At 40.4% G+C, this 22,769-nt stretch overlaps 1 protein-coding gene across 1 annotated transcript; it reads right to left on the bottom strand.

The window, feature by feature from the left end:
• Positions 1-517: 517 nt before the first annotated feature.
• LOC131230673 (membrane steroid-binding protein 1-like) lies at positions 518-13,899 on the bottom strand. Its single transcript, XM_058226577.1, has 2 exons — positions 13,483-13,899; positions 518-1,068 (listed from the first exon to the last, which is right to left on the bottom strand). Exons 1-2 carry the CDS (start codon positions 13,803-13,805, stop codon positions 693-695), a joined length of 699 nt encoding a protein of 232 aa, XP_058082560.1. The 5' UTR covers positions 13,806-13,899; the 3' UTR covers positions 518-692.
• Positions 13,900-22,769: the final 8,870 nt, after the last annotated feature.

The raw sequence follows: 22,769 nt of genomic DNA, 5'->3' as shown, positions 1-22,769 counted from the left end.
CTGTATGGCTCCGATCTTCCCATCTCAGAGATGCTATGGGGGCATGCGGTCCATGTACATTATGACCTATCATATCAATGGTCTGCACTTGTACACATCCACGTGTATATAAGGCAGCTGATGTATACGCGTGGAAGCAGGGCACGTAGGTATGAGATCCAATCCATCCATCACAAGGGTCAGGTGGGCCACAGTTTACTAAACAAATGTCTGGCAATGGAAAATTTCTAGTAACATGGCCCAACTGCTTGGGAAACCAAGCTCCATATTTGGGCAGAACCATCTGATGGATGGCTTGGAATTTGCACCTGTTCGCCACGCTGGCACATGTGGTGAAATGCATAGATTGTACAGTATGCCTTCTGCATGCATGTGAAGATGGTATGATCAGTCTGATAAAATAAAAATACAAGAAAAAAAAAAAAAAAAACCATTTTATAGATGCCTTAAGGTAGAGAAATATGATGTATCTGTTTGATCCAAAGAAGGAAAAAAAATAAAACATATACTCCAACTATTACTATGTTATGCTTATTTTTAAGTAACAGACAGTACATCCAAGAGGTCTTTGTTCTGTTTTTACCTTGAAAACTAATAAAATCTACTTCCGGGGATAAAAGAGGTCGAGTAATTCGTACCGTCCCCTTCACATCTTGTATTCATCCAAGAGGAAATGATGAGCAGTTTTTTTTTCACTCTTTGGTGACCTCCTCAGCGGCAGTTTCCTTGGGGTGTGCGTTCTCTGCTGGACTTTCTGACAGCTCGCCTTCTTTTGCAGGCAGCTCGCCTTCTTTTGCAGGTTTAGCAGCACTATCATCGGTTGCCGGCAGCTCGGAGGACTCAACAGCAGACCCGTCAGTGACCGGAACAGTTTTCTTGACGGTCCCAACCTTGACGTACTTGCTCATGAACTTGTATTCCCAGTCCTGCAAGGCTTCGAGCTCAAATGGGCCGAGGCCGGAGATGTCCCCAGTTAGATCCTTATCTTCAAAGGACATCTTCGCTAGAGCTCGGCTGGCATCTTTCCCAGTGAACAAGGCATATGGGCCACCAGGTCCATAGAACATTCTGCAAAAGTAATGGATGAGAGAGAGAGAGAGAGAAGAAAAATTAGATTTGGATCGGACCCCATGACGATATGAAGAAATGTGGGGTGGTGAGCCTCCGCTGAGGTGCAGGATTCTGTACATACGGGGGCCATGGTTTAATGATCCAGACCATTTATCACACTGTAAATTAGGGGATACCCACCCAATATTCTCCCTGATTGGATGACTCCTACCTTTATTTATTGGCCTACAACATCAACAGTGAAGAGAAGTACAGCAATGACCCACATCCAATGGAGAATAATAGATAGAAAGGTGAAACGGCTATGGTTTTCCAATCTGGGTGATTATTGACATGGTTCCCCATCAAAATGGGACCCATCATCATAAACCATGGATCCCACACAACCTCCCACTAGGTCAGTTGTGGCTTGTTCCCTTTAGTTCCTCGTGCTAACATGCCTTTGCAATAATATTAATGCATCTATTTAAATACAGATCTATAAAACCATACAAAGACGAATACAGAATAACAAAAGTATTAAAACAATTAAATATTTTGAAATAATTCCAAAAAATCATAACTGAATTTTCTTTCTTTTCCCAATGCCCAAGTCATTTTTTTAATAGACTCCACATAAATATGCAACCAGTGTGCCTTTGGCAAAGGGGAGCAACTCAAGCGGGTTTCAGGTTGAGGGCCAACCCACACCCAACCCTCAAAACTGACCCAACCAGACTTCAAACCTGAGATGCCCAACCCTAACCGAGCCCGAAATCCTCTACACTCAATCCAAACCAACCCAGATACATGTGATTGTTCCCAAGTTTACCTAACCTAACCCGAATTTGCTCAACCTTTAACCCAACCAAATTTCAAATCAGGTTGGAGTTTCCCAACTCTAACCTGAACCGAGGTCCCTGACAACCTGTCCGGAGCTTGGGTTGGGTTGACTCAAACCCTCGCAGCCTTAGTTTTGCATGACAATTTTCAACAGACCAAGCATCCTTGTAACCAGATGGAACTTTCGCAACTAGAAACTCAGAATATCAACAGTCCAAAACCTCCTGTGTGTGGAGGGATGGATAAATGGGAATGAGCTCAGAATAGAGATATCTGTGTTATTATCCTTGCAAGGAATCAAGCTAATCAATGATGGGGATCAACAACTATTGGCTGGACATCAAGAACACATCCACATAATGGCAAGTGATGCCAAGGCCAAATCAAATCCTAGCAACTGCGCGGATGCCTTGGAAGTTCTCGGGTTGTCTTTCAGCTTGCTCCAAACACAAATCTTTCTACCTCTCCCCTGCTCTCCATGACTTCGAGAATTCCAGCAGTCCATAGCCTGTTGAGCTTGCTGATGAAAAATTCAATAAACCAGAACCAACATTTAGAGACCACACCACAGCAAACACGAGCAGTTTGTGGATAGAGCTTCTCCAGCCATCAGGGTTTGAAACAATGCCTTAACCATTCAATCTACACCACCTCTACCCAGCACAAGAAAAAACTTCATTATTGCGCCTTTAGAAATCATTGAAGATCGTAGCATCAATGATTTCACGCAACCAAGGTGTCGTTTGCATTCATTTGTGACAAATAAACAAAAATAAGAATACCATGTTCTTTACTTTGAAACCAATCAAGTTCTCTCACCTATGGCAGGCAAGCAGGCTTGAGGATACCTAGATCGTGGGTCGCTCCAGCATGTGGTACAGGAACAAGTATGCGGTGCTCTACTTCTTCCGATGCGTGGTACAATTGGGGTAGGATCATATGGGTTATTCTAATACATCACTAGTTACATATGGTTTTATGTACAAATAAATGTTTTAGATGGATATGCTGTGTAGCATGTAGCTTACGCTACATAGCTTAGCTTAGCCTTAACACTACGTAGCTCAAGAAAATAGCTTAAGTCGCATGTAGCCTACACTACATGATAATTTGCATATGCTAAACGCTACATAGAGTACGCTACACAAGTTATTTTTCACTACATCATTCAAATCAATTAATGTTTTTGATGATTTGTTATATTTTTTCCATTTTCAATAAAAATTAGTTAATATTTTCAAAGCTTTTAGTAAAATAATAGAAGTAAAAATATTAAATCAGTTTCATTGCTTTCTTTACCTTCATGCTTAATCATTGCCTTTCCTATTACTTTAGGTTGCATTTAGTTGCACCAAATATCATGAAATTTTATTAAATTTCACTATTAACCAGTCTAATTTGATGACAAATATCATGAAATTGGTGCAACCAAGCATGACCATGGTTAAAAATCTAGAAGTAGCATGTAGCTTATGCGACATGCCATGTAGCTTACGCCTTGCGCTTTAGAGGGGTTTACACTACATGCTATTCACTATTTAAAACACTGGTACAAATTAATATTGTAGTTTATATATAAAATGACAAATATATTATTATGGGTCCCACATGCATAGTGTCATAGACACACATGCTGTTGCATAAATCAAGGTATAAACCTCTATGTTCTGAGCATAGATCGATATTATGAGTTGATCCACGCTACACATATAGAACCATACTTTTGGACCAGCAAAGACAACTATTTGGATTGCAAATGACCAATAATATGGATCATGGGGTTGAAAAACTTTTTTTTTTTTTTTTTTTTGGGGGGGGGGGGTGGTTGTTGCCTTTTTTGGGTACTGAAACCAAAACTGGTGCTTTTGAGCAAAAATAAAGATCTTTAGAGTTTATATTCCTGGTAAACCAAAATTCTTGACTTTACTGATACCCATTCTCATTCTACATGTTGCTCAAACAGTACCTATTCAACTGAGTCTTGATCTAAATGGTTAAGAATACAAGCTGAACACCCATAAAGTATGTGTCACGCTTGTTTAACACTGGAAATGGGTAGACAATAACCACAATTTGTACCTGACCAAGTCTGCTCTAAAATCTAATACATGAACCCAAATTCAAAAGAAGAAACCCTAAAGAATGAACAACTGTAGAACAATGGTATGATACATTTGTAAACCAATGATACTAGCTGATGACTGAAACCCACACTGGAACATATCATCCAAAACATATGATTCGCCCACTTTCTTACTGAAACATAATTTTCACCGATGAAATTAGATCCCCAGGAATCCAAGCACGGGCTAAAAACCACTTAAAAGTCATGGAAGGTAACAAACAAATCAAGGAATTGGAAGGAAGCTATGGGAAACCTAGAAAGGTGGGGAAGCCAGGATGCTTTTCCACTCAAAATAGCATGTTTAATGTTTCAGGTAGGGCCTAAAACATATATGCTATTGATTTGAGGTGGAGATGGTGGAAAAGATATCCTGCGTAAGGCAGTTTCCATTCTATACACTATTCTTACTCTCTCATATACATCAAAGGAAATGGACTGGTAGAATAACTAGAGGTAAGGTAATTTTCTGGTAGGATTCTAGTTATATGAGTAGTTTGAGTGTGATAAAGATTTCGCAAAGTGTCCTTTTGGCCTTTTAATGAATTTTCTGTTTGTTGCCTTTAAAATAATAAAAAAAAAAGATTTCGCAAAGTGATATCTTGAGTTATAGTTAAAGTGGGTTATTAAAATGGTGGTAGGACCTGGTCATTTCCTCTTAGTAGGTATAGTTTTTCTAGTGTTAGTTTAAAGCTAGGTAAGTTGTCGTCTTGGTTTGATCTACAGGGATTTTGACGCAAGGAAGAGCGTGGAAAGGGAAGAGGAAGAACACCGTATCCTCTACGTGATACGAACCTTAAATCCACAAGGTTAGTTTAAAGCTAGGTAAGTTGTCATCTTGGTTTGATCTACAAGGATTTTGATGCAAGGAAGAGCGTGGGAAGGGAAGAGGAAGAACACCATATCCTCTACGTGATACGAACCTTAAATCCACAAGGTGTGATAGCTCTTGAATCCACAAGAATTAAGGAAATTCAAAATATTTTATTAAAGTCTGTCTCTAAAACGAGATTACAAGGCCTTAAATAATGAAACACAACCCTAATTAAGAGTCTTAATGCAAATAAACTAAAACTTTCTAAAATAATAAAACTTATTAAAAATAGAAAGTCTTAATCTAATTTTTTTTTTTTTTTTTTTTTTAAAAATCCTGGCATGATAAGAAGGAAATCCTAAGAAGAGATCAAAGACTAAAACTCTAAGATCAGAGAGATACATCCCATTTAAAACTTACCAAAAATAATAAGTTTTTCAGAAAACATGGATTTCAAATAGGAAGGAGTGGTTTTCTATGGAAATGGAGCAACAAGACCCGCTTACATGGGTCGGTTGGCCCCAGATGGCCTGTTCCAGTTGAAATTCATAAGTCGTGCGTCCCGTTAACTCATCCTGGATCAAAAGTTGTGGTCGTTTTATGGCTCACACTTTGAATGACTATTCTTCTCAATCTAGATTGAATTTCTTCGATCCGGACACATCTAGGGCCCAATTACATCATGCCCCACGTAGGATTGGGCCTGGATTTGACGAACTACGTCTGCTTCTATTCGAGCTTCTTTCGGTCCATCTGTGCCATGAATAGGTCTGCGGCCTGCCTACATCAATCCCCTCCACTTGAAAAGAACTTGTCCCCAAGTTATCCATCGAATTCGACTCATGATACTTGTATAGATCTGCCACATTGAATGTTTGCGAGATCTCCAGACTATAGGTCCTCAGGAAGATCAACAACAAAAGCATCACCATTGATTTTCTTGAGTATCGGGACTGGGCCTATCTTCTTATTTCTCAACTTATTATACTTCCCAATTGGAAATCGCTCATTACGTAGGTGAACAAATACATTATCACCCACATCAAACACCTTCCGACGCCGATGTTTGTCTACCTCTTCTCTGTACTTGGCATGCATAGTCGCGATCCGTTCTGCCATATTTTCCATAGCAACACTCATTCCTAGTAACTTAGGCAACATGACCAAGTTGAGTGTGTGCTTAGGAACTTGACCATATACAATCTTCAATGGGGTCTTGCCAGTGGACCGATTCTACATGTTGTTGAAGGCGAACTCTGCCTAAGCCAGAGCAAGATCCCACTGTTTAAGCTTATCACCAGAGATACAACGTATGAGATTCTCAAGCATACGATTCACCACTTCTGTTTGTCCATCCATCTGGGGGTAGTAAGCACTACTAAATTGCAATGTGGTGTCAAATCATCACCATAAAGTCCTCCAGAAGTGACTAAGGAACTTGGTATCGCAATCAAAGGTAATCATTTTGGGGACAACATGTAGTCACACGACCTCTTTGAAGAACAGATAGGCTAAGTGGGTCACATCGAGTCTTCTTTCAAGGGATGAAATGGGCCATTTTGGAGAACCTATCAACCACCACAAATATCGAATCTATACCTCATTGGGTCGTGGAAGACCTAGCACGAAGTCCATGGACAAGTCCTCCTAAGAGCCATCAAGTACAGGTAAAAGGGTATAAAGGCCTATGTTCTGTTACAGCCCCTTAGATGTTTGGCATGTATGGCACCTCTGCACCGTTTTTCCAACATCCATTTTAAATTGTGGTCAGAAGTAATGTTCTTCCAAAATGGCTATCGTCTTGTCTTGTCCTAAGTGACCGCCAAGGCCACCGCCATGTAACTCCTAAATGGCGCGATCTCATGATGAACTCTATAGAATACATAATTGGTTTCCCTAAAATGAAAAATCATCCCAGATATGCAGGTCACTCAACTGACCTGCCTGGCATCTAGCCCACGCATCCTTAGAGTCGTTGTCGTCTACATATAATTCTTTGAGGCAATCGAACCCCATGACCTCGTTACTCTTGATAACCACTAACCAATAAGGTCGCTCGTCTACTAAGTGCATCAGCAACCTTGTTCTATTGCCCTGCTTTATGCTTCAACACGAACGTGAATTTCTACAAGAAAGAAATCCATTTGGCATGCACACAATTGATTTGACATTAGCTTGACTATTAATATATTTGAGGGCCTGATGATCTGTATAGAGGATAAACTCCCTCTGGATCAGATAATGTCTCCAATGGCACAGGGACTAGACAACCGCATATAACACTAACTCGTATACCGACCACTTCTTACGAGCTTCACTTAGCTTCTCACTATAAAATGCCACTAACATTCCCTCTTGAGATGGCACGCCGCCAGTACCCACATAAGAAGCATCACACTCGACCTCGAATAGTTTGTCAAAGCTAGGGAGCACAAAGACCAAGGTGGTAGACAATCATTTCTTAAAATCTACAAAGCTTCTATCTGCCTCCTCAGTCAACTAAAACTGACCTCTTTTCATGCAATCAGTAATAAGGGCCACAATGGTACTAAAGTTTCTCACAAACCAATAATAGAAAGTCATCAATCCATGAAAACTTCGCACTTCATGAATATTTTTCGAGACTGGCCACTCTCTAATGGTCTTCACTTTCTCTTCCTCCACATGATTTCCCATGGACTTCACCACAAAGTCCAAAAATAAAAGGCTATCTGTTAAAAAACTGCGCTTCTTGAGATTAAGGTACAGTTTGTTTTTTGTAAGCATTTGAAGCACCTGCCTAAGATGCTCCACATGATCTACCTCACTCTATCTGTAAATCAAAATATCATCGAAATAAACTACTACGAATCGCCCAATAAATGATTTCAGAACCTGGTTCATTAACCTCATAAACGTGTTAAGCGCATTCAAGAGTCCAAATGGCATAACCAGACACTCATATAGGCCCTCCTTACTCTTAAACACTATTTTCCACTCGTCGCCCGGCTTAATACAGATCTGATGGTGACCACTCCTCAGATCCAATTTGGAAAATATATTTGCCCCTTTCAACATGTCTAATATGTCGTCCAGCCATGGTATATAAAATCAATATTTCATAGTTATTTTGTTTATGGCTCAACTGTCGATATGGATATGCCAGCTCCCATCCTTCTTGGGTGTCAGCAAGGCTAGAATAGCACATGAGCCCATCTTGTGTCTCACTAGACCCTTACAGATCAATTCATTCACTTGTCCTTGCAAGATCTCATACTCTTTCAAACTCATCCGATAATGAGGGCGATTAGGCGGACTTGCTCCTACGATAGCCAATATGATGTTGAATATCCTGCATGGGGAGCAACCCATCGGGGAGTTCATCGGGCATAATTTCCTTGAATTCATGTAACGTTGGTCTTAACTTCTCAGGAATATTCGGAGGCTCTACTTCTTCCCCCTTTACCACCAGTGCATATACCTCTCCCGCCTTATCGGATTCTTTCACGAAATCCCATATGTTTAGGAGGGACCGCTCCTCCACTTTAGAAGTGTCGGGTTGGTTATCCGGTTCCATAATGGCGAGTATAATTTTTATACCATTCTTTGCATTTTATATATATATATATATATATATATATATATATATATATATATATATATATATATATATATATATATAATCTCGACTTCTATGGCCATGGTCTACCAAGTAAGATGCGACAGACCTCCATGTCGACCACATCATAGATTACTTTGTCCTTATAGTACTTTCCAATGGAGAAGGAAATATAGCATCGTTCAGTTACCTTTGTCTCGCAAACCTTCTTTATCCATCCAATCGTGTACGGAAATGGGTGTTTTTCTGTCTTAAGTTGCAGCTTCTCCACCATAATCTTCAGCACGATATTATCATTGCTCCTGCCATCTATGATCAATCAGATACTTTTTTATTCATCATGCACCTCATTCGAAAGATGTTGTGCCATTATGGATCTACTCCCTTCTTTGGCGTGTACAATAGCTTCCTCACATCAGAGACTCGTTGTGATCCCCGTGCGTCAATTCGTCTCCTTCTCCATCATCCTTGACGTGCTCAACGTCACTGATTTATGGATCATCCTCTACATCTTCTGCACCCCCATCATTGATGGCTAGATTAGCCATTTGTCTCTAAGGACACGTGTTAGATCAGTGACCAGGTTGGTTACATCGATAATACTTCTCCGATAGAGGCGGACCGTAAGGGTTAGGGATTTTACTTGGACCAGCAGCAACGGTTACTGCTTTCTGATGCCTACCATGGCCTCTCCCCAAATCTCGATTCACGGTTGGAGGAGGTCGAGGACGCCCCCATATAGGTTCCTTTTCTAGAGATTGTGATGTATCTTGCGATGATCCAGAAGTAGTTACTCTGTTTGAAACAGAGTTTCATGTATTGGAATGCTCCACTTGCATCTCTGCTCGGGTGGGGTGGCCGATTTGATTGCTTCATTAATCGTCCAGATGGGTTGAATCTGCATTGGATCCTAGATCGCCATACATGAGCCATCGATGAATCTAGCAACATGTTGCGACTCAATCTCAGCCAGATCGTTTCTCGCGAACAAGCAATGGAATTTCTCTATATAATCCCTCACGAATCGGCTACCCTGCCAACAATTCTAGTATTACTAGAACAATACACAATCATAGTTGCTCGGTAGGAATCATGTCCGCATCAATTGCTTCATCCGCTGCCACATGCGGATGGGTGCTTTCATCTGCCTGGTTCGAGTGGGTTGGAGTTGCTCCTACCAAGCCAAGGCTCCGCCCTTTAACTTGGAGGCCACAAGCTTGACCTTTTTCTCATTAGGAATCTCCATACAGTCAAAGATCGCTCAACCATAGAAAGCTAAACGAGGAAGTCCTCGATGTGAAGTTGGCCATTGAACCTAGGGAGATTGACCTTCATTCAGAAATCCCTATCTCGATCCCGCCTAACGCCTCTTTGTTCTTCTTGCTAGAGAATCATATCATCAATCTCCTCATAATCTCCTCATCGCTAGATCCACGATCTTCAGGCGGTGGTTTGCGACTCGCCATCCGTATCGCACCATGAACATGACAATTGCAAGCCCCAACGACAAGTTGAGGTCGCTCATCATCACGAACACAGGTCTGCCCTAAGACTTCCATCAAACGGCCAGTTGCTGCCTGCAGCTCTGGCATGGCTTGCATATTCTCTCACTGGAAAGCTTAGAACGTTGTCGTTGTCATGGGATTATTCCCTGGAGCATCGTCCATGGGATTGTTGCCCGCACCTTCGTTAGATGCCATCATCCCGAGGAAAAGTCTCGCTTTGATACCAACTGACACAGGAAAGAGCGTGAAAAGGGAAGAGGAAGAACACAGACTCCTTTACGTGATATGAACCTTGAATCTACAAGGTGTGATAGCTCTTAAATCCACAAGAATTAGGAAAATTCGAAATATTTTATCAAAGTCTTATCTCTAAAATGAGATTACAAGGGCTTAAATAATAAAACGCAACCCAAATTAAGAGTCCTAATGCAAATAAACTGAAACTTTTCCAAAATAGTAAAACTTACTAAAAATAGAAACTCATAATCTAATTACGCAGGATGATTCCTAGAATGATAAGAAGCAAATGCTAAGAAGACATCAAATACTAAAACTCTAAGATCAGAGAGATACGTCCAATCTAAACTTACTAAAAATAGTAAGTTTTTCGGATTTCAAATAAGAATGAGTCATTTTCTCGTGAAACGGAGCGACGCGAACTGCTTAAAGTCATATAGTAGAGGCTTGGGTTTAGTAGAATTGGGATTTAAGTCGTTAGCTTTTTATTCTTTGCTACATAATATATGTAGAGAAGAATGCACCATAAGAAATCAAGAGAGAATAGATAGTTTATTTTTTCTAGTTTAGGAACCACTTGGGCAAGAGCCAGAACAAGAATTATAAAAGTAGTATCAATCAAATCAAGTGTTTAAGAAATTGCAATCACAAAGTAAAAAACCAAAGTTCGTAATTTAGCACCCAAAATATGCAGTATGCAGTTTCAACACTAAAAAAGGTGACCCACCCACAAATGCTAACCTTCATGGTCATGGAACAAAAAAAAAAAAGGTTGCATCCTTCTCTTTTTTTTCTTTTTTTTCACATCAATCTAAATGGTACCTTACCTGTTGTTGGCTTTGTGTGAAAATTTCTCATGTGATTATGTCCAAGTGATTGTGTGATTTGATCCTTTGGTATTCTCAATCTACATCTCACATTTTATGTGGCAAGATATTGAAGTTCTTTCTCATGACATGAGTATACATATCATAGTGTTTGATTACCTACAAAGAACACTTGTGAACATCACTTGCTTGTTAATTTGTCAAAGCGACATGATAATCAAAGCATGTGGTTGGGGTTTCTACGATTTCTGCTGCCATTCACAAGTGGTACCAGAGACACATACCGCACATGCCATTGGTCTTAGAGAATTTCTACTGCGATAAAACTTCCAGTGATTTTAGCCCTAAGCTTTCTTAACAAAGCCTCAGTTGTCATTGAATAAAAAATTAATAAAGAACTCAAGATAAGGTTCTGAATACAAAATAATTAGATATAATAATCTTAATGTAATGCAAGCCAAAAAAAAAAAAACCTAAAATTATCCAATCCCAAGAGTGAGATTTAAACAAGATATAACTTGCAATCAAAGTACACATCCCTAATCCATGATAAATCCTCAAAACAGATCCCAAAAAAAAAAAAAAAAAAAAAAAACATATCAAACAATCACTGGAAAACACATCAAACAATCAAAACCTCACAAATCACAAAACTACAATCATCCCAAATACCACATCATATCTCATAAATACAAACCCATATTCCAAATCGCTTGAAAAAGAATGAATGAAAAGCTAAATCAAAAGGATAGAAATTAAATCCCAAACATCGCATTCATATCACTAACATCGTCACAGGACCCATGACTCATGAGAGGTATAAAAGTCGGGAGAAAAGTATAACCAAAATTCTCAACCTTATGCCATAAAAGCAATGAATTCAAATCCCAAATAAACTTCCAACAAAGTCTGGTAAAAAAAACAAAGAGTCACAAAAGAAGAAATTCCCAAAATCGACAAGAACTGGAAAAACAGACCTCTCTCTCTCTCTCTCTCTCTCTCTCTCTCTCTCTCTCTCACAAACACACACACACACAAAGCAATATCTACACCTTCCTTTTTAGCATACATCTCCAAAATTAGTGGTCATTTGGATACATGTAAAATTTTAAGTTGTAAACACTTACGTTTCAAATTCTTCAGCTGTAAAGTGCTTACCATCTATCCTGTTTAGCTTTAACCTTTAACACATAAAGTATTTACAAGTAGCTACTAACTACAAGCTGGGGAGAGGGATGCAATCTCCTTTGAAAAAGTCAAAAAAAAAAAAAAAAAAAAAAGACCATTTAGGCCTGTAATTGGACTACCTGACCTGAAACACAATAAAATGCCGGGATTCTAAAAGCCCCAGTAACTTGTCAAGCGTTTATGGCCTGTAAATAGTTTACAAGCATTTACACGCATCGAAAGAGCCACTACAACGTTTTTACCTGTAAGGGGTCATTTAGATGGTGGTAAATGATTTACTAGTAAATCTCTTAAAGGCTGTAAATGATTTACAGCCTGTCTGTTTGGCTTTAAGTTAGTAAATCATTTACAGTGTTTGGATAGCCTGTAAATGGTAAATGAAATCTGCTTTATAGGCTTTCATTCTAAAAAAAATAAATAGAGCCATTGCCATCTCCTCATTTACTAGTAAATAAAAACTCACATTTTTGCTGGTAAATTAGAGCATCCAAACAAATTAGTAAATCATATATATATATATATATATATATATATATATATATATAGAACCATTGCCATCTCCTCATTTACTAGCAAATTAGAGCATCGAAACACAGGTAGTAAATGATTTACTAGTAAATCATTTACTACTTGCCCCATTTACCACCATCCAAAAAACCCCTAAGGATTTTACATGCATCCAAATGACTCAAGAAAAAAGAAGTCAAACGGAAAGAGGTGAGTGCATAAAAAACACAGCGTAAATATAACTTCCCCAATAATAGGTTTGGGTTTGGGGAAGCTGGTTCCTCTACAACAGTTGCGGCAGAGAACCTCCTGCATCCATCCGTCCACAAGGGTCGCCCCACCATGAAAATAAGACGCCCCAACAATCAGGCCGATCCAATCATTAGGTGTCCCAACACGTGAATTTGCAGGTTTTGGACGGCTGTCTATTGCTTTATACGGTTATGGCCCACCTAACGATCGCGATCGACCTGATTTTTGGGGCGTCCCACTATCATGGTGGGGTGACCCTGATGGATGAGCCGGATTGCCATACACACGCTGCGGTATTAGCCACGCAGAGCTAGTTGAACGAAATTCTCACCTACAATAGCTGTACAGGAACCAACCTCAACCCAATATTCGCACCCTCCCTTTTTATGCAAATACCCCTTTTTCCGTTCACTTTTGCTACTCTTATCTATCCTCAAAGGATTGAAGAGTTTCAAAAAAAGGGCCTAAATATCATTTCCCAAGAAAAGAGGGCTGGCTGTTTTTACAATTCACCCCCAAAAAAGTTCAAACAACACCACCTGCTCTGAGAAACGTCGTAGATCTGGCCCTTGATCGCCATCAACAGCGGCTTCTTAGGGTCCGATCCGTCGTACACCTTCAGCTCCTCCTGCGTGATCTCCCCGAGCTGGACCGGAGGCGGCAGAGGCTCCATCTTCTCCTCGAGCTCCCTCGACCTCTGAGGAGGAGGCGGAGAATCGAAGAAGCTGGAGACGGCATAGTAGAAGGCCATCGCTAGGGCTAGGACTGTGAAGAAGGTAGTCGGGGAGAGGCCTGTGTAAGCTGTGATGGAATCTTTCAGGGTGGCCCACAGCTGATCGACGGTTGAGACGAGAGTATCCATGGCCGGATTTCAGAGAGTGAGAGAGAGAGAGGGATTTCGGGTTTTATTACATACGATGGGATCGTTAGGTGGGGAAGATTGAGAAACGGGAATCCAGGAAGAGGAACGATAGCCGTCCTCCACCCGAGGATACACACTGTATACTCGGGTTTGATAGGTGGCCGGTGGCCCACCATCTTCTGCATGGTACACGTGGGTTTTTTATTTCAAGTGGGCCAACAGCTGAGCAATCCAGACTGTTGATGTGACTTTTCTTACTCTAGATGGACTTCGTTTCGTAAATACCCAACGCTAGTGAACCCAAGAATGCGGATTGCACAGTGTTACGGGCTACTGGACGGTGCTCTTTGTACCGTACCATGATATAGGTGTTTCATCCACGCCGTCTATCCCTTTTTCTAGCTCTTTTTTGGAAAATGGGATTGTGTACTGATTAACTCCGTGAGCTTTTATCGTACCGAGTAAACTCTATTCGGCCCACCCTGAATGTATTTTAATTTATCCATGCCGTCCATCCATCGGTTTTTCAAGCTCATTTTAACGGTTGAGCGCAGGACTGAAGCATGTCCAAAGTTAAAGTGGAACGACCGTATAAGACATGAGAATACTGATCTACACCGTTGAAACCTTCCTAGGACCTATAATGATGCTCATTTGTCATGACAACGATGAATGGAAAACAAAAATATCAATTTGGTCCAAAACTTCTGAGAGATTATTTTAGTGCATGATCGCAAAAGTAAGGTAGGTCCAAATATCACATAGATTATACAATAAGAAAAGGTGATGATTGGACTTTCATGGTTAAAAACTTTATCGGGCACAAAAGTTTTGAATAAAGTTGGAATCTGTGTTTTCCTTTTATTTAGATTTATGTGACATTATAAACCAGTTGAATGCCAAATTAATATTAAATTGGACCTAGGAAGTTGTTAATGGTCAGTGTTCAATCAACCTTATTTTCCTATAGTGTTGTCCACCTAAGCTTTGAATATGTGTTGAAATTTATAGTTTTTTTGAGAAAAACTAAATATTTGAAATATTTTGAAATTTTTATTTTGCCGTCAAAATGTTTTTGAAAATTTCAAGTAAAAACATGCAGTGTGTTTTGTCCTACATTGGATTGCAGTTTACACAAAAGGCTAACCATCTTAAAAAGATCCAAATAGGTTTATCTTATCTTAGAAGTAATTCATCTATAACCCGTCGATAATTTGACAAGGGAGCAAATCATGATTTAAGGACAGCATATATTTTATGTGATTCAACATAGTGAAATGAAAATAATCATTCTTATTTTATTTTATTTTTCGGTATTTTCAACAATATGTCTATATTTTACTCCTCCGTTAAAATAAGGATTCAAAATAGATGAACGCCCTGAGTAAAGCACGTCATTTTGCTTCATGGGGAACAACGAAATGTGCTTGTCGCATGCACAATCGTCAGTTCATCAGGTCATATTACGACAGAAGCTTTATTAAAAAAGAAAAAATTGAGACAAATTCAAAACTCAAGTGACATTATTAGAAGTATGAAAAAACTCACCATTGAAAGCTTTATGGGTCCCACCACCATGAAGCTTGTATGCCATCTAGCTGCTTCATAGGTTATTAATTAGGTTCGAAGAAGATTTCAATGGTGAAGGTTCAATCTCCACTATCACATCTAACGTAGCATTTAACAAAAAAGAAAAAAAAACAAACACCGACAGACCACCCGGGCATGAAAAATAAGACATTTGAGTAGATAGGGCCTGATGGCCTGACATGAAATGGTTCAAAATCTGGGTCAAGACCTACTCAAGCCCTGCCCGTTGACAGCTATAAGCCCATGACCTGTTTGTTGAAAATATTGTAAGTCCACCGAGAAGCCATGAGTAGAAACCACCTACTCATGTGGCCTACTTGATTTTCGTATCTACTTCATTTTTGGATTTTCACTCTAACATGAGCTGGCAAAGCTGATGGGTGGGGTAGATGTCATTGATTGACGATGACAACAGTTCTGGGAAATATTGGCCGCTGGAATTGGGGGTATGTTGCATCCATGGCTGGAATCAATCGATCAATGGTCACGATTACGCATACATGACTCTCACTTGTTGGAACTGAAAGCTCATGTATAATGTGAAAGATGCAGCCGCATATCATATAATTCTTCCCAGAGCAGTGGGTCCCATGTTGGGCCCGTTGAGGTCCACTATGGATAGGTTGTACCTCAAAATTTATACTTGATAAGATGGTCCAGAACTCTCGGTTTGTGAGATAAAAATGGACGGTTGTGATGAAAAGTAACTGTGGGTCTACGATCTCTTTAAAATGGGTATAGATGGGTGGATTGATCATCCTGCCTTGGATGTTTTTGTTTATTAGAGCTGGGCATTGAGTCCAGTCGAACCGAGTTAGGACTGACTGGATTCAATCCCGTTTTGGAATAGGCCTGACTCGGACATGATCGGAATTGCTGCCGAGTCCAGCATCCCTGACTCAATTTGAGTTCGCTGTAGCTTGGATTAATTCAGACTAAGTTCAATCCAATCAAAGGGAGGAGGAGGGTGATATTGGTGGATGGTTGCCAAGCTTAAAAGAGGAGGATAAGGGAGTGAGAGATAGAGGCTGAGATAAGGTTAGAAAGTCAGGTCAAATCAGATTTCGAATCGAGTCGAGTCTAACCGGATTGAGTTTTGGATTCAATCAGGTCAAGTTATTGGGTAACTCGAAGTCAATTCGGTTTAAGTTTGGATTAAGCGAAGCTTACATGGATCAGGTCGAGCCAGACGAGTCGTTAGCTGGATCAAGTCATCCCGTGCCCACCTATATTGACTACCACACATCCACTATTAATCCGAAGATACCAACGGTCTGAATTACTAGAATATAGGCCAAACATGTGCGAACAGAAAGCCGGAGTATGGTGTCCATATCTTAGGTGGAGGATTACATAAAAAACTATGATACTCTTGGCAGTGAAGGATGATATGCGGGCACTTGGAAATTGCATACGTGGCACACTAGTGATTCAAATGCTATTACTGCCCCAAACCAAAATTTACGTTTATTTGATGATCCCACCATTGGATCAATGGACACTTAATGGACAGTTAAAAATGAAAGTTTATCCAAACGTCCTATTTTAATTAGTAAGTGTCCAAGAATTAGAAATTTTGTGACTCAAACTCAGTGACAGCGAATTCCTTAATTTTCTGTTTAGTTTGACTTTACACATGCCACGTGTATAAATTTCCGAGTGCCTGCGCATCAAGTACTCCGCCAGAGTATTAAATAATTCTCCTTTCTTCGTGTTCTAGAATACGCAGTGACCCACGGCCGAATTCGCATTTTGGCGACGATTCGTACTCATGCTCACACGCACTCTTCAAATGCTACGTGAATGAGTACGGATTCTCGTACTCTTCCAGTGTATCAAACAACTCTTTAGCTTATGTGATGGAGGAGTTATTTGGTAGAATCCAAATACTGCAATGAACGGTTCGTTGTAAAAGTAGGATCGGTGACCACTAATCAGACGGCTTAGATGAAACAGTTAACAATCCAAATTCAACGGTGGTTAGAATTATCTAATCGATATGATTTTGGAACTGCGGCCCATCTGAAAAGGAGCTCATCATTCAGTCCGTTTGATTTGAGGTAAATTCCACGTGTACATCTACAGTATGCATGCATACCGATGATCATACGCCATCAGAGTAGTCTCTCTCGGTAGATTAGGGGCGACCGTCATCTTAAAAGACAACAGCGCTATCGTGGGTTTGTTGACCGACATGGAGATTTTTATGCTCCGTCAGTGTATGAGACTTGATACGCAGGCGCTCAGACACTATACACACGTCATATATCAACATAAATTAAACCAATTAATTTCTGTAAGCCACTGTTTCTGAGTCACAGCCCCTAAATCAGACTTGTTGAAAATTTCTGATGGCTGATTCGGGTGTACATGTTTGTTGGATGGACCGTTGGATGTTTTAATTTTTAACCGTCCAATAAATGTCGACCAATCCGATTGTATTTTCTTTTTAGAGAAATTTCCTACTGTACGAACCATTTATGGCCCCAGCTATTTGAAGCCCCCCTCTTTTTATGCTTGCAAGAATACTCCCTTGTGTACGGCCGACTTTTCAAGGGACCAAAATACCCCCGTCAGTCATTCCTTCCGAAAGCCGATTGACTGGTGTGCGAAGACGAGCGCTGACGCTCCTTGGCCTTATGTATTTATTATATCCACACCGTTCATCCATATTTCGAGATCATTTCAGAGCATTATCGGAAAAAAAAAATCATATCCAAAGATCAACTGGACCGCACCACAAATAGCAGCGGGAAACTTGATTTTCACTGTTAAAAATTTCATAGGGCCCACCATTACATATATTTTCTATCCAATCTATTCATAAGGTCACGGAGACCTGGATGAAGAGAGAAAATAAATTTCATATTGGTTTAAAACTTCTGTGACCCCGAAAGGATTTCAATGGTAGACGTTCAATCCTCCATGGTGTGGTCCACTTGATAGCTAGATCTGTCTTATTTTTAGTATCAAGCCTTAATACGAGTTTGCCAAATAGATGGACGGTTTGGATATAACACATACATCATAATGGGACCCATAAAAGCGGTATGATTACAACAAGGAAAAAAAATAAAATAAAAATTCAGCCTAACTCGGTCGACCCCGACTAGCTGTCCCGCCTGTGTACTTTTCTTTCTTTTTTTTCTTTTTTTTAAAAAGAAGGTTCTCTCCTACATTTTTTCTCTAATACATATTGATATAAATACGTGTATATAAGCATATAAAAAAAACCTCTCTTTTTATTCATTTTTTTCTTTATTCATTAATAAGCATATCTCTTAAACCAAAATAAGTTACTTGACGTAACATAAAAGATTTTGGGGTAGGAGATGACACTTTAGCTAACCAACTTATTTTTCAAGATTCCATCAGGTCAATGGTCGAAAATCCATTTCACTCACTTCGCAATCAATTTCAATCGGTTCGCGATCAATTTTATTTATTTCATTCAGTTCGTGGTCAAGTTCAATTAGTTTGTGGTCAATTTCAATCATTTCATTTCACGGTCAATTCCTTTCACATTCACAGTCAATTCGCTTCACTTCACGGTCAATTTTAGCGATTCCCCTTCACTTCACGGTCAATTCCATGCATTTCACGATCAATTTCCTTTACTTCACGATTAATTCAATGCATTTCACGGTCAATTTGCTTCACTTTACGGTCATTTACATGCATTTCACGGTCATTCTCGGCGATTCCTTGTTGATTCACGGTCATTTCCATGCATTTCATGGTCAATTCCCTTTACTTCAGCTCATTTCCACCCATTTCACGATCAATTTGCTTCACTTCACGGTCATTTCCATGCATTTCACGACCATTCCTGGTGATTCCGTGTTGATTCATGGTCATTTCCACGCATTTCACAACCAATTCCATTCACTTCACGGTCATTTTCATGCATTTCGCGGTCAATTCACTTCACTTCACGGTCATTCTCGGCGATTCCATGTTGATTCACGGTCATATCCACGCATTTCGCGGTCAATTCCCTTCACTTCATGATCATTTCCACGTATTTCACGGTCAATTCGCTTCACTTCGTGGTCATTTCCATACATTTCACGGTCATTCCCGGCGATTCCGTGTTGATTTACAGTCATTTCCACGCATTTCACGGTCAATTTGCTTCACGTCATGGTCCTTGTCATGCATTTCACGGTCAATTCGCTTCACTTCACGATTATTTCCATGCATTTTACGGTCATTCCCGGCAATTCCGTCTTTATTCACGGTCATTTCCACGCATTTCATGGTCAATTCCCTTCACTTCACGGTCATTTCCACGCATTTCACGGTCAATTCCCTTCACTTCACGGTCATTTCCACGCATTTCACGGTCAATTTGCATCACTTCACGGTCATTTCCATGCATTTCACGGTCATTCCCGACGATTCTGTGTTGATTCACGGTCATTTCCACGCATTTCATGGTCAATTCCCTTCACTTCACGGTCATTTCCATTCATTTCACGATCATTCCCGGCGATTCCGTGTTGATTCACAATCATTTCCACGCATTTCATGGTCAATTCCCTTCACTTCACGGTCATTTCCACGCATTTCATGGTCAATTCGCATCACTTCACGGTCATTCCGGACGATTCCGTGTTGATTCACGGTCATTTCCACACATTTTACGGTCATTTCCCTTCACTTCACGGTCATTTCCATGCATTTCACGGAAATGACCGTGAATCAACATAGAATTGCTAGGAATGACCGTGAAATGCATGAAAATGACCATGAAGTGAAGCGAATTGACCGCGAAATGTGTTAAAATAACCGTGAATCAACACGAAATCGGCAGGAATGATCGTGAAATACATGGAGATGACCGTGAAGTGAAGCGAATTGACTGTGAAATGCGTGGAAATGACCGTGAATCAACACGGAATCGTTGGGAATGACCATGAAATGCATGGAAATGACCGTGAAGTGAAGCAAATTGACCGTGAAGTGGAGGGAATTGATCGTGAAATGGAAATGACAGTGAAGTGAAGCGAATTGACCGTGAAATGCCTGGAAATGACCGTGAAGTGAAGGGAATTGACCGTGAAGTGCGTGGAAATGATCGTGAATCAACACAGAATCGTCAGGAATGACCGTGAAATGCATGGAAATGACCGTGAAGTAAAGCGAATTGACCGTGAAATGCGTGGAAATGACCGTGAAGGGAATTGACTGTGAAATGCATGGAAATGACCGTGAATCAACACGAAATCGCCGGGAATGACCATGAAATGCATGGAAATGACCGTGAAGTTATGCGAATTGACCAAGAAATGCGTGGAAATGACCGTGAAATGCATGGAAATGACCGTGAATCAACACGGAATCGCCGGAAATGACCGTGAAATGCATGGAAATGACCGTGAAGTGAAGCGAATTGACCATGAAATGAATGGAATTAATCATGAAGTGAAGCGAATTGACCGTGAAAGTGAAGGGAATTGACCGTGAAACGCATGGAATTGACTGTGAAATGAAATGAATGAAATTGACCGCGAAGTGAATGAAATGAATTTTCGACCATCGACCTAATAGAATCTTAGAAAATAAGTAGGTTGGTTAGCTAAAGTAGCATCTCCTACCCTAAAATCCTATATGGTACGTCAAGTAACTCATTCTGGTTTAAGAGATATGTTTATTAAATGAATAAAGAAAGAAATGAATAAAAAGTGAGAAATTTTTTTTTGTATATGCTTATATATACATATTTATATAAATATGTATTAGAGAATAATGTAGGAGAGAAAAGGTTCTCCTTAAAAAAAAAAAAAACAAAAAAAGCACACAGGTGGGATAGCAAGTCGGGGTCGACCGGGTCAGTGGGACAGTGACTCGAGGTTAACCCGGTCCAAACCTGGTCGACCCCATCTCGCTGTCCACCCTTTTGCAATCGGTGTGTTATGGTTACAGTTATAACTACGTGTAACACCCTGGAAATCGGGGGTCATGCATACACTTAACTCCCGAGTTCCCGTGTATCACTTATACCGATTTTCATCAATATGCATTTAATCCGGTTTAATTACGCAGTCTGGAATTTCCTAGAACATGAAGCATAACCATACAAGTCCATTGAAAGGAAAGAAGATCAACATATACAGGTCCAAAAGAATGTAAATGGGTCGCACATGGCGTTGCCCAACAAAATCACAAAAAGAATAGTATGTCCAAAAGAATAAAGCTAAGTCCACCACTCAGCGATCCAACGACCCATCTACTGAGCCGGCGAAGAGCCACTCATCAACTGGAACTAGGAGAACTCGTCTTTCTCCTCGAGGCTCGCGTCATCAGGCTCCTCGTACTCTGCATCACCTGCATCTACGGGCGAGTCTGATTGGTATTTCAAAACACCGTCCCAGAGTGGGAGTGAGTGATCAACTCAGTGGGTGCTATTAATCTTAAGTTGTAACAAGCATCAGTTATATTATGAATTTAATGAAAAATAATCATTCATAAATACCTAACTGATCTTATTAATGCGTATGCATGATAGATGATATGATGCATGCCCTCGCCACAATACTCCCTCGAGCGACTCCATCTAATGATCGCGTATAACCAACACTCCCTCAGAGTGACCTCGACTGCCGAGTTGCTAACCTAACTAGTGCAATGCGATGATAATGTTAGCTAAGTTCTTAGTTAATTTCATTCATCCAGCAGGTTGGGAAAACTGATACACTCCACGCATCAAATGCCCTGAACTGGTTGCGGTGCCAAGGCCCCTCAATGTGCGAGGCCCGAGCACCGCGATCCTTGATCCCGTCGGGTTTTCCATCCCCGACTTCAAGCACATGGGGAGTGCCGAGAAGAAAAGATCGCTCGCGGTCACTATGGGGAGGCACGTCACCCCAATGTAGGCCGACAGCTCAGACACTGTCCCATTCCACCATGCCCAGCTCACGAGGTGGTGGATTGGTTGCAATTTGGTTATTGATGGGTTACAACGGTTGCAGGGTGTTCTAGGTTCTATACATATATGAGCAAATAGGATTAACAAACAAGGTTGGTCAACCAGTAGACGAAACCGCATGAGTTTAGACAAGTACGTGGTGGAACAGCATCGGGTACAAGCAACCCATGTAGTCTAACTACTGTCACCCACACGCACTCGCCCAAATTCATGGGTTTAGCCTTAAGACGGTCCTACCAACGGGGCTGCCATCACTCTCCTCGTATTCCTGACCAACCCAAGGGTTTAGGTAGTGATGCATAACATGCCAACTAACAAGGTTATCAACTAGCATAAATATTGTCACGTTCTCATACTTCTCTACATACAATTCATAGTCTACTAGCAAGCAAAGCTAACAATATAATAAACAAAGGTGCATGTGTGTTGTGTTGGTTAATGAG

This window comes from Magnolia sinica, chromosome 17 (genome assembly GCF_029962835.1).
Source record: "Magnolia sinica isolate HGM2019 chromosome 17, MsV1, whole genome shotgun sequence".
NCBI classification, from domain to species: domain Eukaryota; kingdom Viridiplantae; phylum Streptophyta; class Magnoliopsida; order Magnoliales; family Magnoliaceae; genus Magnolia; species Magnolia sinica.
This window is presented reverse-complemented; position numbering and strand designations above follow the sequence as displayed.

Excerpts from the sequence above, each read along its gene's own strand:
- LOC131230673 (XM_058226577.1), bottom strand. The coding sequence starts at position 13,805 with ATGGATACTCTCGTCTCAACCGTCGATCAGCTGTGGGCCACCCTGAAA. Across the intron at positions 1,069-13,482 it reads TACGACGTTTCTCAGAGCAG|AATGTTCTATGGACCTGGTG; the intron begins GTGGTGTTGTTT and ends TTACTTTTGCAG.